Source organism: Xiphophorus couchianus, chromosome 16, assembly GCF_001444195.1.
Source record: "Xiphophorus couchianus chromosome 16, X_couchianus-1.0, whole genome shotgun sequence".
In the NCBI taxonomy this organism is placed as follows: domain Eukaryota; kingdom Metazoa; phylum Chordata; class Actinopteri; order Cyprinodontiformes; family Poeciliidae; genus Xiphophorus; species Xiphophorus couchianus.
The window spans coordinates 19,209,759-19,227,912 of record NC_040243.1 but is presented as its reverse complement, the minus strand read 5'-3'; the positions used below and the strand labels follow the sequence as shown (position 1 = coordinate 19,227,912).

The following is an 18,154-nucleotide window of genomic DNA, read 5'->3' as shown; positions in this document are numbered from 1 at the left end:
ACCCTGATAAAAAAAAAATAAGTTTACAGAACATATTTCATGGCATGTGTTGCACCCTCAGGGAACCAGCACCAGTTCTGGCTTTTGCTCCAGGTTCTGCCCTCAGCCTGTTTTGTTGCAGTGCTTTTCTTCTGGTGACTCAACCCTGCAGCCTTTTTAACATCAGGCGAAGTTGTGTGCGTGATTTTTTTTGTTTTTCTTTGCATGTCAAATAACTTGTTGGTCTGCCTGACCTTGGATTACTTTCAACTGAATGCCTCATTTTTCACTTTTCATGTCCCTTTTCTCTTTTATACAGTTCAGTTATCTTCTAGCACAGATCCTTTAATATGACTTTTTCTCTGGTTATGAATCTAGAAAAATCTGTCTATTGTTGGGCGAAACCATGAGTGTTGGAAAAGGTTTTCGTGTTATCGTCCATGTTTTGTCAGTGTATGTAAATCTATGAGCACAACTTCAGTTCTCTAGAGCTACATGTCAAATGTACAAAAAGTAATAATAAGCTACAGTAGCAGTCATGACTTGAATATTCCTTGCTCACTACAGGACAAAGCTCTGTTGGTGCTTGTCTCAGCTGTGTTCAATTCAGTCAAATAAAAGCATTTCCTTTGAATTTTATATGTAAGGTTTAGCCATTACAGGCTTGCAGTGTTACTTTTGTTTTTCTGGCTGTATTTTAATGATCATTTATATTCAATAGGAGGGGGATATTCACCAAACAAAACAGTGTATCCAACACCGAGGGCATATTTCACCCACTGAGGCTGATTAACCGCAACAATAATGGTTCCAAAGTTGTGTTATTTAGTATTTATTTTTTACTACAGATTCCAAATGAAAGCGTAATATTGGGATATGAGCATCTTTGACGTTGACCTGGTGTGGAAGAGGAAAGCTGGTGTGTGAAGAAAAGCGACACCAACTAGATATAGTTGGTGTTATTGGTCTTATTTTATCTTATGTGACCAATATCCTGAGAGTAATGTTTGTCAAGTGAGTTAGTGGCCTACCTCGACGATTCCCGGGGAATCCCGACGGTGAGTGATCACTGCCTCCTAGTGGTCAAATAAGTGAACTACAGACCGTCTTCAGTTTTTACAAAAACTGTTTTAAATATTGTATTGTATTTAATAGACTTTTGCTTAATTATTATAGCATTTCCCACCATCGGTAAGTATTTAATGCATACAATAACTTACTCAAATTGTGCGTCAGTGTGGAGATCTGCTCCCCCTTGCTGCGTCTGCGCTCTGACGCTAGATGAAAATGTAACCTTTTTATTTATTTATTTTTAACATCCAGTAGGACGTCAGAGTCACAGTAAGAAAACAGGCAACCTGACGTTTTTTCCTTCACTATCCGCTCAGGGATAATAATCACAGTCAAGGTTTTGCATCGCATTTTCCTGACAGGATGTCATCTGAAAATGCTGCGTCACAAGAAGGTAAGTGTCCTCCTGCATACCGCAGGACCTCGCTCTGCCCTACTGGCAGTGTGGTTCAGACAGGCATCTTACATTTGGCTCTATTCACGGAACTTAAAATGAATACAGATTTTAAATCCTTAACCACCTGCTTAAGTAATGTGGTATAAATATTAAAATATATTTTTCAGTAATGCTTCATGAAATTTAGTAAGCATGCTCTCCAGGTGAGCTCTGTGTTCTCTAGACTTCACACCCTCCCCGTTTCAGCCTATTAAACGTTGTTACTGACTAAATGTTTTGTTGTTTTTAAATAAAAATTTAGTCGTTAATTTGCTCAATGTAACAGAAATATAAAAACAAGCCCCCCTGGCTCACACTGGCACAGGTTACTTCTGAGCCTCAGGATATTGAACCATTTCTGCACAATTTCAACAATCCCAACTTCAACATCAGCCCTTCCTGTTTTGAGATACTTTCCTAATCATTATGCATCATGCCATATTGGACTAAGATGTTAGCTTCAGGACTCTACTTGCAAGTCTTTCAGTCGGTTTGATTGATAGTTGGGGGTTTTTTTACACCTATTTCCAACAAATGTAACCTCAATGCACTTTACCAAACACTATTAACATTATATCTAGCTTAAACACAGAAATAAATTGTCAGTTGAGTTTATTATACCCATAACTTAAATATGTTCTAAAGGACCTGACTGCATAAATAGTTGATTGCATTGAGCCGTTAACTTTGCAGCAATCCGTCAAACTGAGCATGCATATGGTAACAGTAGAAAGGACAGCTCCCCTTTAGCAGGAACAAACCTCCCGCCAAACCTGGATCACCGTTTACAGCTACCTGCCGTTACCCAGTCGGGATTTGAGAGAGCTGAGCTGACCGCTCCCCAAAACACTTTTGAGCCGAGGCCCAAATAACTACCAAGAAGAAGCACTTTTACAGGAGTACTTGCTACACAAGCCTTACAAATTACAAAGACACCAACTGTAACTTACATATTTAATCTTTTTAAACTTTTGCCTTTATTTAAAATATCAGTAGAAAGACCAGGGCCGGCCCAAGCCTCCTTAAGTAAAATTTGGTTTTGGGGCCCTCTTGTTCTGCTAACAATGTGGACCGGCTGCAATTAAAAAGTCAGATTATTAAATCATTCAAAAACCTGCTAAACTTACAAACTCTGGTTGTGACATTAAATTATACTGGACGTATGTCAGACTTTTTGAAGATCGGTAACCAGGGATCGGCCAGAAAACTGCAGTCGGTGCAGCCCAGCCTAAGATGGAACACATATTCATGACATTCTTTGATTAAATTAATGTTTCTTAGGTGTAATTACAATAGTTAAAAATGTAACTTATACCAGGAGTCTTTCTCACCGGAGAATGTGGATTGGTACTGGGCTGAGTCTGTGTCTTCAAACAATTTTAACTGGAGAAGTTTCACATAACTTAGAAGCTGATGTAAAAAATAACGTTTGTTATATATATATAAACTAGAAAATTCCTGAAGAAATTTAACCGGGGCCTGCCAAAGTGTGCCTGTCGGTTTGGACCCAGTGTTCGGATGCTAAAAATTAGCATCAATGCTAAGATTAGCTACTGCGCAAGACAGTGACCTGACCTGAGAGAAAAAGATAATGCAAGGTAATATTATTGCATCACCTATGGCGGTGCACTAGTGGAGGGCAGTGAAGTGCTAATGTTTGTGCTAATGTTAATGTACTGCCTTGCTATGAAAGGCAGCGCACTAACCTAAGAGAGAAAGATAATACAGGCTAAAATTATTGCACCGCCTACCGCCGTGCACTAACCAGAGGGGAGTATTAAGGCTTTTATTTTGAAATTTTAAGTATACTTCATTTTAAATGTCCAAACTAATCCCATGAGTAACAGTGATTGGGTTAAATCGTTTCTATAATGCCCAAAAGAGCAATTACCTGATGTAAAAATTGTCAATGCTTTTATTTTGAAATGTTTAATAAGCTTCATTTTAAATGGCCACACTAATCCCATGTGTAACAATGGTTGGGTAAAATCAATTATAAAATGCCCAAAACACAAGTAGTTCTAAAGGCCAGCTCAGTCCTCCTCTGTAGTAACTGACAGTTCCGCCATGTTGTAGTCCTAACCTTGAGTCATTGTAGTTCTAAAGAGCAGCTCAGCTGTCGCGTGATGAAGCAGACAGGAAGAGACAGAATTCCAGTAGTTTGAAGTAGTTTGTTTTTCTGAAAGATCTGAGAGGAATATTCAGGCTTTTATTTTGAAATGTTCAGTAAGCTTCATTTTAAATGTCCAAACTAATCCCATGAGTAACAGCCATTGGGTGAAATCAGTTATATAATGCCCGAAAGAGCAATTACCTGATGTAAAAACTGTCAAGGCTTTTATTTTGACATTTTTATTAAGATTAATTTAAATGCCCAAAACACAAGTAGTTCTAAAGGCCGACTCATTCCTCCTCTGTAGTAACTGACAGTTCTGCCATGTTGTAGTTCTAACCTGCATGTTCTGCCATAGTTAGAACTACAGTGATGCGTTTTTGTAGTCCTAATCAGCTGCCCTGTCCTGTTCTTTGTTCTGTTGCTATGGTAATGAAGCCTGTCTGTCAGTCACTCACAACTGACAGAATTCTATTTCTTTGAGCCAGCCAGTTTGACTGAAAAAAGCATTCCTAACAACTCCTTCCCGTTCGGGAACCGTGATACGTACTTGAAAACCGTTTGAAGCATCTGAGAGGGCTATTTGTCGTCTCCAATAGTACCGCGATTCATATTCTCTACCTCACTCACAGTAATAACAGCGATGAGAGAAAGATGGTGTGTGCTGAGCTCAGAAATTTTTCAGAAATGCATGGAAGTCAATCTGTGACTATCCTCAGAGGGATATTGAGGCTTTTATCTTGAAATTTTCAGTAAGCTTCATATAGAATTGTTGTTTAGGTTAAATTAGTTATTTACTGGCAAAACAGCCAGTAGTTCTAAATGGCAGCTCAGCCCTCTGTTTTAATTCAGTGTTAGTTAGAACTAGAGATATGGCGTATTTGTAGTCCTATCCATTAGCATTAGGTCAAATGCTAATGCTAATAGATAGGTACTATCTGCGCAAGCCAGTGCCTTAACCTGAAATAACAAGATAATGCAGGCTAATATTAGGCCCCAATAAAGAGAAGTTTTATTAGGTGTGGAACAATAGGTGCCTGCCATGCAAGACATTCTTGTTTTAACCTTCTTGTTTTCAAGAAGGTTAGGGATACAAATTTTCTAACCTTGAAATGTTGAAGATTTTAGAAATTTGGAATGAAGATGATGTCATGGAAAAGAGAACTTCCAACTACAAACACTTGTTTGGATTCTTGTTAGAAAGAAAGAAAATGGTTAAAATACTAGTGGAAACCATTTTTTTTTTTTAAATAGTACTTAACAGTTGATTTCTTTTTACATAAAATCATGGTAAGTCTGGCTATTTTTAGACCAGGGGTCACAACCTTTTTGAGACCAGGAGCTACTTCACAGGTTCAGAGTAACACGAAGGGCTACTTGTTTGATACAGACATAAATTTTCTTTACAACAAAAATTCATTTAAGTAAATATGATTACATGCTGCCTGATCATATTAATGTTAGGGACTATGCACAATAGTTATCAGTAAGGACAGCTATGGTTAATTGCTATATTGTGGTCAGACGTTCTTAGTTCAGAGTTTTAAGTTGGTGAGGTGGGGAACGCCGAAGCCTAAATCTTATAGGTCAGTTTTCTTTTTCTGTGAGTTAAAAATGATGACTGGAGTTTGAACCACTCATCATTTGAACCTCAGGTTCTGCCTGAGCTTTTTACAGTGCGCGGTTCTGGCGGGTTGTCGGTTTATTAGCTTTTTTGTGATTTTGTGAACTGAACAGCTGACGGGTCACCTGCGGGCTGACACAAGCAGATGTCGAAAAAAAATGTCTGACAGATTGGAAGGTACAAAACTATCACTGCACCTGACCTGCAGGAGCACAACCACCTCTCCAACGCGCAAACATCGGCACAAAACTAAACCACTAAAGCAGCGCACCCTTTTATTTCTTTTTTCTTTTTTTTTACACAAACGATGCTAAATAATAAAGACATTGAAGCGAAGCAGTGAGGTCCACGGAAAGAGGAGGATTGGCGAAATCTTATAACTACGGGAGGTTCAAACTCCACTCATCATTTTTAGCTCACAGAAAAAGCAAACTGACCAATAAGATTTAGGCTTTGGGTGCCCTTTGACCCCCACAGACTCACACTGATGCGCGCTACATACAAGATGTTTTGGCACAAAAGAACTTTTTCTTCTCCATAATTTTGTTATTAGTAAACAGGGTTGGATAATAGAAATACAATAACTTTTCTTTTTTTAATTTAAAGGAAAATCTCTCAGTGCATCCAGCTGTACAGCTGCTGCTGCAACAATCCAAACTCTCAGTCACTTGTGGGCAATTTAGAATCACACAGAAAAGCTCCAAAAGGGAATCAAACTCAAAACTCTGAACTAAGAACTTCTGATCACATAATAGCAATTAACCATAGCTGCCATGGTAAATTATTACTGATAACTACTGTCAGTAGTCCCTAACATTAACATGATCAGGCAGCATGTAATCATATATATATATATATATATATATATATATATATATATATATAGCCAAGACAATTTATGTCTGTATCAGACAAGTAGCCCTTCGTGTTACTCTGGATCCGTGAAGTAGCTCCCAGTCTCTAAAAGGTTGGTGACCCCTGATCTAAGGAATCTGGGTGAATGAGAAAGACAACGGTATACTTTAAACTTCTACTTTAATAATTCTGTCTTTTCCACTTTTCCTTCTCTAATGTCTCCTCCCACTTAGTTAATTAAGAAAACAGAGAAATAAATATATGGTAAACTGCTCTAATATTCCCTAAGTAAACATGCTCTGATCTGCATCCAGAAGAGCTTAGAAAGTTCTCAATTAACTATTGTTCTATTGTCTTTTCTGCAAAGAAAATATCATAAAGCAGTGGTGTCCAAAGTCGGTCCTGGAGGGCCGGCATCCTGCACGTTTTAGTTCTCTCCCTGGTGGTACCAACAACCTTTAGGTCTTCTAATGAGCCATCATTTGAGGCAGGTGCGTTAAACCAGGGAGAGAACTAAAACATGCAGGCTGCCGGCCCTCCAGGACCGACTTTGGACACCCCTGTCATAAAGCATAACTTATTTTAAATACTTCATGTGAATAGCTGCACATTTAATATGCATGTCTTAAAAGTCTTAACTGTGACATTTGTAAAGCATTTCTTGAGGAAACAATGATAGTTTCCCTCTCTGCTGTCGCTATCCCCAAACATCCTGGTACCAGCAACCCCCCAAGCTCCCCTCTCTGCTGGCGCTATCCCCAAACATCCTGGTACCAGCAACCCCCCAAGCTCCCCTCTCTGCTGGCGCTATCCTCAAACATCCTGGTACCAGCAACCCCCCAAGCTCCCCTCTCTGCTGTCGCTATCCCCAAACATCCTGGTACCAGCAACCCCCCAAGCTCCCCTCTCTGCTGGCGCTATCCTCAAACATCCTGGTACCAGCAACCCCCCAAGCTCCCCTCTCTGCTGGCGCTATCCCCAAACATCCTGGTACCAGCTACCCCCCCCAAGCTCCCCTCTCTGCTGGCGCTATCCCCAAACATCCTGGTACCAGCAACCCCCCAAGCTCCCCTCTCTGCTGTCGCTATCCCCAAACATCCTGGTACCAGCAACCCCCCAAGCTCCCCTCTCTGCTGGCGCTATCCCCAAACATCCTGGTACCAGCAACCCCCCAAGCTCCCCTCTCTGCTGTCGCTATCCCCAAACATCCTGGTACCAGCAACCCCCCAAGCTCCCCTCTCTGCTGTCGCTATCCCCAAACATCCTGGTACCAGCAACCCCCCAAGCTCCCCTCTCTGCTGGCGCTATCCCCAAACATCCTGGTACCAGCAACCCCCCAAGCTCCCCTCTCTGCTGGCGCTATCCCCAAACATCCTGGTACCAGCAACCCCCCAAGCTCCCCTCTCTGCTGGCGCTATCCCCAAACATCCTGGTACCAGCTACCCCCCCCAAGTTCTCCTCTCTGCTGGCGCTATCCCCAAACATCCTGGTACCAGCTACCCCCCCCAACCTCCCCTCTCTGCTGGCGCTATCCCCAAACATCCTGGTACCAGCAACCCCCCAAGCTCCCCTCTCTGCTGGCGCTATCCCCAAACATCCTGGTACCAGCAACCCCCCAAGCTCCCCTCTCTGCTGGCGCTATCCTCAAACATCCTGGTACCAGCAACCCCCCAAGCTCCCCTCTCTGCTGGCGCTATCCTCAAACATCCTTGTACCAGCTACAAGGATGTTTGTAGCTCCCTTACTTTCCTCGTGACCATCTTAGTTTCAGATCCTTAATTGGGACTCAGCTCTGGGGCAAGTCCAGACATGTTCGGACTTGCCTTTTTCCCTTGCCTCTGTATCTAACACATTGTTTGATTATTACTTCAATTACAGTTTTATATATGGTGTATGATCATCATAAGTAAATTCAAAATATCTTGTCCCATAATCATCAAAAAATCAAAATGCAAGATTCACTTGCTCAGGCCTTCATGATCTGTTGTCTGCATTAGTCTGGAATGATCCCACCTCCTCATACCAGTTTTCACAACACAGTGACCCCCCAATACTTACGTCCAGTTACCTGAAATTTTTTTCAGTTATTAAAAAATCCAGGGTGGCACCCAGTACCTCAGCGTTCCCGAATTATACATGTCAACAAAAATACGCCCAACTCTCCGGAATATATTCGGTTTTGGTGTTTCTTCCTCCTGTGTTTCATCAATTTGTGGCTCAATCTTGGTTTTTTCCACCCTGGATTCCATTCTGTCTATCTTGATTTTTAAAGTCACGATCTGCTTATTCAATTCCTCGTTCTCCCTAGTAAGGCACAGCAGTTTTTCTGACTTTTCTTTTAAAGATTTTTCCGCGTCATTTTTTGCCATGGCCCGCTTCCGTTCTAGTTTAATTGTTAATTGTTGCATGTTGCAATAATCATTTTGCATTCTTTCAATTGTTGTTCTCGCTTCCTCCAATTCCAAATTAACTTTAATCATTTGTTTTTTATAATACCCATTCGAACTTATGAGTTTGCAATTCTCTACATGCCAATTTGTTGGGTCGTTGGTCCTGTTCAGTCTCTCTAGTTTCCTCTTCAGACTCTCCACTGTTTTCTGAAGCTGCTCATTTTCACTGTTCAGCTTCATGTGGTTCTTCTGGAGAATCTCTAACTTTTGTAACGTGAAATCTTTCTCCGCCATCGTTTCTTTCTCGTTCGAACCTTAAACTGCAAATGAATTTCTCTGTGGAATCTGGGAATACAAAGACAGTCACCAGTGATGTCACAAACAGGATGTGTGACATCACAGTTCAACATCATAGCCACAAGAAGTCTGTTGGGTGTGGGGGGGAAGGGGAGATGTTTTAAAAAAAAAAAAAACTTTATTAACACTGTATAACGACAGAGAGAAACATTTGTTCTGCCTCAAGAAAAAACAAATACAGATAAACATGTTCAAGAAAAAGAAAAAGCTAAGGGGCTTCGGTTCCCAACTGTACATTCAAAGCAATACAGATTTCAATTGTTTTAATATCTATTTTTTGTCTTTGATGGTCGGGATATAAAACTTAACTTCATGGTAAAATGCAGCAAGGCATGGCTTCCCCTACCTGGAACAGTGAATATGATATTTAGCTAGTGACAATAAAGGATTTATCAGAAACTCTGAATTGTTGAGCTTCTAGTGAGGCCAAGTAAGAATCTTCCCATAACAGCATAAATTGTGCTTCTATGTTGTTGTGGATAAAGTCACATGTATTGCTAACTAAGGCTAGGCGCCTGACTACAAATATGGTAATAGGCAGTCAGAAAGGTTCGGCTGAGGAGCCGAGTGTGAATAAAACACCAAGAGACAGGTAGTAAGTTTAAGTTATTGTATTCAAGCTTACAGTTTTGCATAAATTTATGGACCAGTTCGGCAAACATCAAAGAAGCTCATAAACCGACGACCCACCAGAACCGCACACGGTAAAAAGCTCTGCCAGGATCCAAACAACTGCTCTCTACGGGAGGTTCAAACTCCTGTCATTAATTTTTATGTCGTGTCTCCCAGTCCTCCCTCATCGCCCCCTGGTGGTCCCAGTGCTCCCTTGTCCCTTCGCAAGTCGGTCACTGCTCTCCTTATGCATTGCTATGGGCAGGACCCAATTATCTTGAGACATTTTATTTAAATTGAATGGAAACAAAAATCAAAGAAGGCAAAACATATATATGTATCACCACATGCTTTTTGAGGAATTAGGAAGCAGAAAAAAGCTTCTGATCCCAGCAAACAAAGAGGGCTGAGACTTCAGAGAGGACCAGCAGCAAGTTTTATACCCATACCAACTTATACCAAGTTGTATTACCTATGCTGAAACGTTTTCTAAAAAAAACACACAGATGCAGACTATTCAGGCAAAAACTTCTTCTGTTTGACAGTTTTTTTCCCATAGTGTTTCACAGTTGTTGCTTTAAGTTTTATCGTGACTCTGCATCCTGTCTTCTACATAATAAGTAGATAAATACATGAATAAGTAAATTAATAAAATTTGCATCATTCACTAAGAGAGCAATAATGTTAACGTACAATGTTTTTTGTGAGCCATATGAGCCAAGAGCTGCCTGCTTTTTCCTATCTTTTACTCATGTTGGTTTATCTGACGCCCCATTAAAGGTAGATTCAAATGTGAAGTTAAAAGTTTTCTGAAACATCAACTTCCGTCAAATCTATATGTAGGCTATTTCTCATTTGCACACATCCTGTTACATACTTTGCACGTGCCTTAGAATGAATGATGTACAATTGACAGTGTGATACCATCTTTTTTTTTTTTCTTATGACATACTTAATCGTTGCTTGACCAATTAAATTTGAGCCAGCTGGCATTACAAACTAACTTAATTGTAATACAACTGGGATTGAATTGGAATGTATATAACCTGTCTTTACAGCTAGATTGATTTGAAAAAATTGTTTCCATATGAAATAGAAATGTTTGTTTTGATATGTCTTGTTGTAAACCAGCTCTGTATAAATAAACTCAGTAATTTGACTACGAAACGTTGCCGTTTTAGGAAAGCAGACTGATGCAAATAAGGTTTATCCAAAACTTGAGGTCATCCATCATCGACAGCCTGCTTGTGTGCATCCATGTAGGCAAAATCACACTCGCAGCTCTTTAACCAACTGTGTCATGTACATGCGTGATTTAGAGACAGATTTTAAACAGAGGCACTCAGGATCATTAAACTCAGTGGATGCCGCGTTTTGCCTTTAGCACATCCCATGACAACACAATTCTGTCAACTCCTGTGCATAACCTGTTTTGTTGCTGTAGTAATTGCCGATTAAGAGTCTGTTAGAAAAACAAGAATAAGTCAAGTGTGGAGGTTGAAACTGAGAGACACCGTAAGAGGATGGCAAAGGAAAGAAAAGAAAATGAGTAAGCTCCGAAATAAAACAATCTTGTATCTGAAAAGTAAGACAGAGAAAACTGGGCAAATAAGACAATAAAACTACAGATAGTCAGAATCAACTATTGCTGATGACAGGCTATTGTAATCAATCTATTAGAGAAAAAGCAATCATATAAGCATTCATGGCTAGATTTAATAGAATTTGTTAAAGAGCTCCAACAAGAACACGAGCATTCACCTGCTTTCACATCAATATTTAAATATCAAAGTACATCAAGTCTATCATCAAGTGTCAAAGAGTTTTAAAGAAAGCGTAAACTTCCAAACAGTCACATCGTGGCTCAAACAAAAACAGCCAAAGCGGTTCGCTTCAGCCTTCCTGTGATTTTTGATCTCAGAGGGGTTCAACTCCTGAAGAGCCTGACGTCCTGTCACCATGGCCACCCTGAGTGTTATGCATGAAGCCCACTTTAATTTGAATCTCCATGCACAGAAAACTTTCTGCTGCCTTTGTTGGTTTTCAGGAAGAGGCACAATCCCTTGGTGAAACTAAAAACAAAAATAGCCTTATAATTCATCCATTATAATTATAAGGCTATTAAGTCGTTGTAATGTCAATTGATTATTGAAAGAAATTCACAATAGAGGGACCAGTCTCTCTATAAGAAAAATTTAAAACTGAACACATAAACACCCATTAATGATAAGAAGCAACAGGAGGAATGACTGCTTAGAAAGACACAGACCGATCGGATGCGTATCCGATTCAAAGGTGATCTAACGTCCTGGTGGGATTCATCCAACCTGAATGTCATTGATACTCGACAAACGTCACTATTCTGCGTCCTGATACGTGTAAGCAGGAAGAAAAGCAACAACCATGGCGTACTGTAAGCCCAGATCTGAAATTTTAGTCAAATACATGGGAGACAGCCTCAGAGAGCCTCAGAAAATCCTGTCGCATGACTATGCTCTGAAGCACCGTGACAGAAAACCGTACGGTCTAGATAAATTTCGAAAACATTTTACCGGAGCAGGCATGCGTATCAATGTCAGGACCGATTTTGATACCAATTGGGCGATATTTGTGGGCGTGATGGCGATTTCAAAATTATTTTGGGGTCAAAAATTCTCTTCATTTCTCACTCTAGCAGAGGGGCAATCAGTCTGAGGCACACTCTAATTTTAGGAAAAATGAAAAACTTTGGGTCGCTTAGAGACAAATTGTGGACAAACCGTAATTGGTATGGACGAGCCGTCTTCACTTTCGAAGAGATCACAGACGTATCTACAAAATGAAATTTGAATGGCATTTCTACGTGAATTCGTGACGACACAGAAAATCCTCAAAAATAGGGTATTTTTAGGATTTTTCCCATTTACTTATAATGGGGTTTTTTCGTAGTTCTTTGCGAATTATGTCGCCACGTTAAGCCCAAATCCCACCAAAAGTAATAGCAACAATGGCGTGAATTTTCTGCACGTTTTGATACCTCATTTGTAGGTGTGCACGCAGCGGTATGAGCCGCATTAACGGCTACGGAAGAAAAATAAAGATTAAAGAGACCCTTGTTGGGTGTAGAGTAATAGGTTCCTGCCATTGCTTTGCATGGCAGGCCCCAATGATCGTGCACAGCAGCAAACTAACATGTACTGCCAACTACAGAAAGAATAGCTCATTTGATTTATTAATGCAGCAGCCATGTAGCCTGATGTAAAAAACATTTTGCTAGACAATGTCAGACATTGAAAAGTTTGAATTATTATCAAACTTTATCAAACACGCCGTTTTGAAGCAAAAAACCCCTCAGAAATATACTAAACCAACCACGAGAATCAACTCATTTAAAGTTAAAACTCGGTTTCACACCAATACAAACATTGTAGCATAAATGTTCGGCTGCTGAACCGGACCGTTCCAGGTCGCTATCAAGTTTCTATTAGCAGCTCCACAAATCTTTCTCATAAACATTACGTTACCAAGAAAAAAACCCCATATCTTTATCTTGTCTTTATTCTATCCTCTCTCCCTGAAGGATAAGTTCCTCTTTTTTGCGACATTGTTTTGCTTGCTTATCTTCCAACAGAGCTCTGGAGGTTTGGATGCGCGCTGCACAGCAGCTCTTATTACCGTGCAGTGCAGAACCTACCGCTACTGCATACAACACTTGTATAATGGCTTTTTAATAGCTATGCAGGATAGGGGACACTATGCAAGAAAGCATCAACAAAGTTTGTGTGTTTCTTTCTTTTTCAGCCAGTCGGCCATCTCTCGAATCAAAGACGGAGCCTTTGAGGATTGTACTGCTGGGCAGGACTGGGACGGGCAGAAGCTCCTCAGGAAACACCATCCTGGGTAGACCGGCCTTCTGGGTTGAGTTGTCCCCCTCTTCTATCACCGCAAGGTGCAGGAGACAGACCGGGACAGCAGGCGGTCGGAGTGTCTCGGTAATCGACACCCCAGGGTTCTTCCATACAGACCTGTCCCCACAGGAAGTCATGGCCGAGGTGGGTCAGAGCGTTAGCTTGTACTCCCCAGGACCCCACGTGTTTTTGGTGACCCTGCAGCTAGGCAGGTACACCCAGGAGGAGCGAGAGACCTTGGAGTGGATCAAGGCGATGTTTGGGGCTGAGGTATCCAGATTCACCATGGTCCTATTCACCTGGGGCGACCAGCTCCGAGGCAAATCGGTTGAGTCCTTTCTGGACGAGAGTCCGGAACTGTCTGGGTTTGTCAGCAGCTGCCACGGGGGGTATCACGTCTTTGACAACAGCAGGCAAGAAGGGACGTCGGAGTCCCCAGAGCAAGTCTTAAACCTTCTTAAAAAGATTGACGAGATTGTTTCAAACAACCGAGGCAGCTGCTACAGCAACGTGATGTACAAGGAGGCTGAGAGTACAATAAGGGAGGCATGGGAGAGGATACTGGAGGAGAGAGGAGCCAAACGTCCGGCGTCTCTCAAGGAAACTGAAGGAAAGGAGAACGCAGAAGACTTGGAGAGAGCGAGGAAAGAGGCAGAGGAAGCCAGGAAGAGAGCCGAAAGGTTGTTCTGGTGCGAGCTGGTAACTGCACTGGGCAGAGGAGCAGCAGAGGGGGCAGGCATCATGGGAAAGGACAAAAGCAAACCAGTGAAGAAGGCGAAGGTGGTGGAGAAGGCGATGGGTCTGGCGGCGTCGCCGCTCTCCATCAAATCGGCTGCGAAAGTGCTGGAGGGAGCGGTGAAAGAAGGCAGCAAGGTGCTGCAGAAACACAAGAAAACTCTGCTGCACTGACAGACTCGCCGACAACATGTTGGTTTGAGTCTCTGAATCAAGATGGATAACCTTTATTACAAAGACGCGACGCGTTGAAAGGAAAACTCGCAACAGCGTTCTGTTGATCACATCAAACACTTTCATCTTAAGAGCACTTTGAGACTGGGCAGTAGTGCGAATGTTTCTGAAAACAAAACATGACCAGATCTTTGAGTAAAGAGAATTCCTCGCGTAATAAAAAGAAAAAAAAATTGGGTTTCTGATTTCTTTGACTAACACTTTTGAAATTAAAAAAGAAACGAGAAAGTTTAGCTACTGCCGCTTCTTTGGCTTTTCATAACACGATATGATTTTAAGCCCTTTTTTTACCCCTTCCCCCCCAACAACAACAACAAAAATTACACAAGACAAGGTAAACAAGAAATAACCGTAACAAACTTGGCAATAGTAAATACAGTAAGTTATTCAGGGAGTGCCTATGAATCTGTGAGAAAATAAAACATTGGGTTTTCACATGTAGGCCTGGACGTTTGGTGATGTTTAGTTTAAAGCTGCGGTCTACCTGAGTGCTCAAAACACCTGCTGGAACAACCTAAAAGTTTGTTTTCATGCATTCGACATTCAAGACTGTTAGTACAAAAACCAGGCTGGTTATTTCGAAGAGCTTCAGAGTCAAAAGCAGTTTCTGAAAAGGAAATGTTGGGACAAAAACTACACACTCTCCTCGCTGTAATCTGTAGAGAGCCACGGCGTTCACCGGCGATGAGCAGAATGATACATCCGTAGCGCATTGTTGCATACGATTATGCACGAACACAGACTTAAAGTACCAGTCAAACAAAACAAAAAAAATCTATTTAATTTTGGTCTACAAATATAAGACCTTTAGTCCCTTTTCCTAAAGTACAGCTACAGGGAAAGGCGAAAGGATTCTGCCGCGACGCTGAACTGTGGCAGGCACTGACGTAAAACCTAAACCGGCATCGGCAGGCTCATCTTCCCTCTTCCTCGGAGAACTGCAAAAAGAGACAACAAACCGTGAGAACGCACCCTTTTTCCCTCGGGAGACAGGCGATTGAACTAGGCGTGCGATTTCCTCACCCCTCGTGACGTAAAGGTAAAAGAAGTCGCAGTAGAAAATGGTCTGAACGACTCCGGACACGATTGCGATCTGGTCATAGAAGCCCTCGGTGTGGTAGCGCCACACCCAGTTGGCTATGTACAGGGCCCTGTAGAGGCCGAGGAAGAACAGGTAGTGGGTGGTGATGGACTCCGCCTCGCCCGTCTTGGTGATCATGAAGAGCTGGGGCATTATGGCGACGGACTCCAGGAAGATGGAGAAGGTCCACAAGATCTGGAGGAAAGATTGAGGAGAGGGAAACATGTCCGTTTCTACCTTCATCACGTAAAAAAAAACAAAAACGAAAGAGTTTCCAGGACCTACGGACTCGTATTCGTTTACCTCTAGTGGAGTGAAGGCATAGTTCTCCAGGAAGGACAGGCCGATCACCGGAACCAGCAAGAACTCCACTCTGAACGTGTCATTCTCTGAATCATACGAGTTCCTGAAGCGCATGTAGATCAAATACACCGTAGCATAGGACAGAGCCAGAAACACCACCTGGCAACAGAGTCAAACAATGATTACAGATACGACCTTCAACTCATCACTTGCTGCTTTGCACAAAGCTACCTGCTTTGCATCACTACTACGGAAAAGAGCTGCTCAACTCATTGAATTGCTAACATATGAGGTAGCTGATAGTTCATTTAAACTCTGTGTGTCAATCGTTTATTCAGACAGTTCCCTAACTGTGGGAAATTGGCCAATACTTGCATAAGAAACCGATCTTCTCTGATTGATCTTATCTACCTCCACAAAGGTCTGAAAATCAGCCACTGTCCTCTTTCGCTCTGCCGTGAGAGCGAAAGAGGACAGTCACGTTCACCAGGTCATGTCTGCATATGCATTGGTATCAATAGTCACCCCACTGTCGCAAATAAAATCAGCATCGGCCAAAAATTGGAAATCGGAATCAGCAGGTCAGGCTTTTTAACGATCACTGATCGGTCAGAGAACTGCAATCATAGTAATGACATTTTCTGAAGCACTAAATGTTGGGCTGTTTGATGTTTTAGACGTTGCATCGACATGTTGATGGAGACGTGTGTGTGTGTGTGGGTGTGGGGGCGGGGGTGAAACTCTTGTAAAACGTCGTGTGCATCTTCTCCCCACCAAACCTACGTATGGACTTTGCTTCACAGTCCCCTCACGGCTGCAGTCATCCCCATTTCTTTTGCACACCTCAGTCACACTCTTTTTCCATCCACTTAGCTTCACATGCTTGGATTCAACACTCTATAAACAGCCAGCTTCTTTAAGCAAAGACCTCTTTAGTCTCATTGTGTTGAGTGTCTGCTGGACGGTACTCTACCCTGTGACGGTGAAGACCGTAACGTTTTACTCTCTGTATTTATTTATTTTTTCTATTGGTCTCATGCAGGTTTTTGTGAAACGAACACAAATAAATGCTTGAAATACATCACGTTACTCTAAATTTATGAAAATGAACCTGTAAATGTGCAAAGGGGAAGTTACAAGTGGCTCACCTAACGGAGAACAGCACTGTTACTTAATCCCCACACTTAATCTTTGGAAGAAAGGCCATTAAACAGTGTGAGTTCTCCAACATACCTTCATGACTGTGTTGTAGGCTGAAATGTAGACTGTGAACAGGTCAAGGTACCTGGTGGTAAAAACAAGTGCAAACAGCACCTGAGACTTCCCAGAGATGCCTACGAGACAGAGGAAAGCTTGATTATGAGCAGCAGTGGATAATAGCACCTTCAAGCTAATTATTAGCATATAATTAGCTTGATAACCCCAGCGTGATAAAGTAGGCGGAGCACTGTGGTTTGTTGACACTGCCACGTAGCCTTTACACACATGCAAGTAAACGCAACTGCAACCATAACTGTGCAAACGGCAACCATAAAATTAGTATTTTTTTAGTGACTACAAAAGGCTTTATGGTGAGCATGCAAACCATCAGGAAATTAAGCATTTACACTGCAAACACACACACGCCTACAGCGACGCCGTACAGTTATACACAGCAGGAAATCAGTGATTTCTGAGGGAGCTCACCAGCACAAGATTTGGACCTCCATATCTTCATCAACAGGATGAGAATAGCCACCAAATGGGACACGTCACCTGCCAGCCGAAAGATGTTCATACTGTCGCACCTAAAGTCTTCACAGGCCTTCAAACTCCCACAACACTGACTTCTGAGTTGTTGACCCACAAAGGGAAAATGAGCTCGGAGCAGATTAAGAGAGGGAAAAAACAAGCTAGCAGCTTCGCAGTTGACGTTAGACAGCTCTGTCGGCCGCTTTGTCTAAAATATGCGTATGTCAACAGGTTTTAAAAAAAAAAAAAAAAAAATGTCCGCAATTTCCCCGAACAGACTTCTGGCATGAGAGAGCAACGATGGTTCCAGAGGCAAAGCTGGGAAGAGGAGGTGACGTGGCTGTCAAGCTAGCCCCATTAGAATCTGACAGTTACGTCGTTTTCTGTCTGTGCTTTCAAAATAAAAGTGTTTACTCTCGGTTCAGATTTAACCCATCTAAAATAGCAAAGAAAAAGCCTCATACACGCGTTTCACTCAGAGACAAAAACATAAGCTGTCGTTTTGTGGTCATTTTAAGCTAAATTCGTTGTGTGTTTTTGGGCAATGAAATTGTAAAACCTTTATTTTGAAAGCTCATCATTTTATACGGATTTCCTGTTGTTTTTTTCTTACTTTGTGGAACTTAACAATCTAGAAGAAACGGCAATTTAACCTGTAAATCCTTAATAAAGCAGCAGGTGGCGAGAAGCTGCCGCCAGGAAAATATAAGGATAAAAACATCTCTTATTCAATAAATTACAACATA

General features: G+C 41.7%; 2 protein-coding genes across 2 annotated transcripts; one reads left to right on the top strand and one right to left on the bottom strand.

Moving 5' to 3' along the window:
• Window positions 1-1,307: 1,307 nt before the first annotated feature.
• Window positions 1,308-14,613, top strand: LOC114159898 (GTPase IMAP family member 4). The gene is made up of 2 exons (XM_028042147.1): window positions 1,308-1,444; window positions 13,218-14,613. The coding sequence occupies exons 1-2, from the start codon at window positions 1,414-1,416 to the stop codon at window positions 14,231-14,233; spliced, it is 1,047 nt and encodes a 348-aa protein (XP_027897948.1). The 5' UTR covers window positions 1,308-1,413; the 3' UTR covers window positions 14,234-14,613.
• On the bottom strand, window positions 14,271-17,746 carry kdelr3 (KDEL endoplasmic reticulum protein retention receptor 3). Its single transcript, XM_028042148.1, has 5 exons — window positions 17,364-17,746; window positions 16,911-17,011; window positions 15,678-15,836; window positions 15,317-15,569; window positions 14,271-15,231 (listed from the first exon to the last, which is right to left on the bottom strand). The coding sequence occupies exons 1-5, from the start codon at window positions 17,452-17,454 to the stop codon at window positions 15,188-15,190; spliced, it is 648 nt and encodes a 215-aa protein (XP_027897949.1). The 5' UTR covers window positions 17,455-17,746; the 3' UTR covers window positions 14,271-15,187.
• Window positions 17,747-18,154: the final 408 nt, after the last annotated feature.

Coding starts and splice junctions, on each gene's coding strand:
- kdelr3 (XM_028042148.1), bottom strand. CDS start 17,454: ATGAACATCTTTCGGCTGGCAGGTGACGTGTCCCATTTGGTGGCTATT. Junction 17,012..17,363: donor GAGGTCCAAATCTTGTGCTG/GTGAGCTCCCTC, acceptor TCTGTCTCGTAG/GCATCTCTGGGAAGTCTCAG. Junction 15,232..15,316: donor TTACCTTTACGTCACGAGGG/GTGAGGAAATCG, acceptor CTCTTTTTGCAG/TTCTCCGAGGAAGAGGGAAG.
- LOC114159898 (XM_028042147.1), top strand. CDS start 1,414: ATGTCATCTGAAAATGCTGCGTCACAAGAAG. Junction 1,445..13,217: donor AAATGCTGCGTCACAAGAAG/GTAAGTGTCCTC, acceptor TTTCTTTTTCAG/CCAGTCGGCCATCTCTCGAA.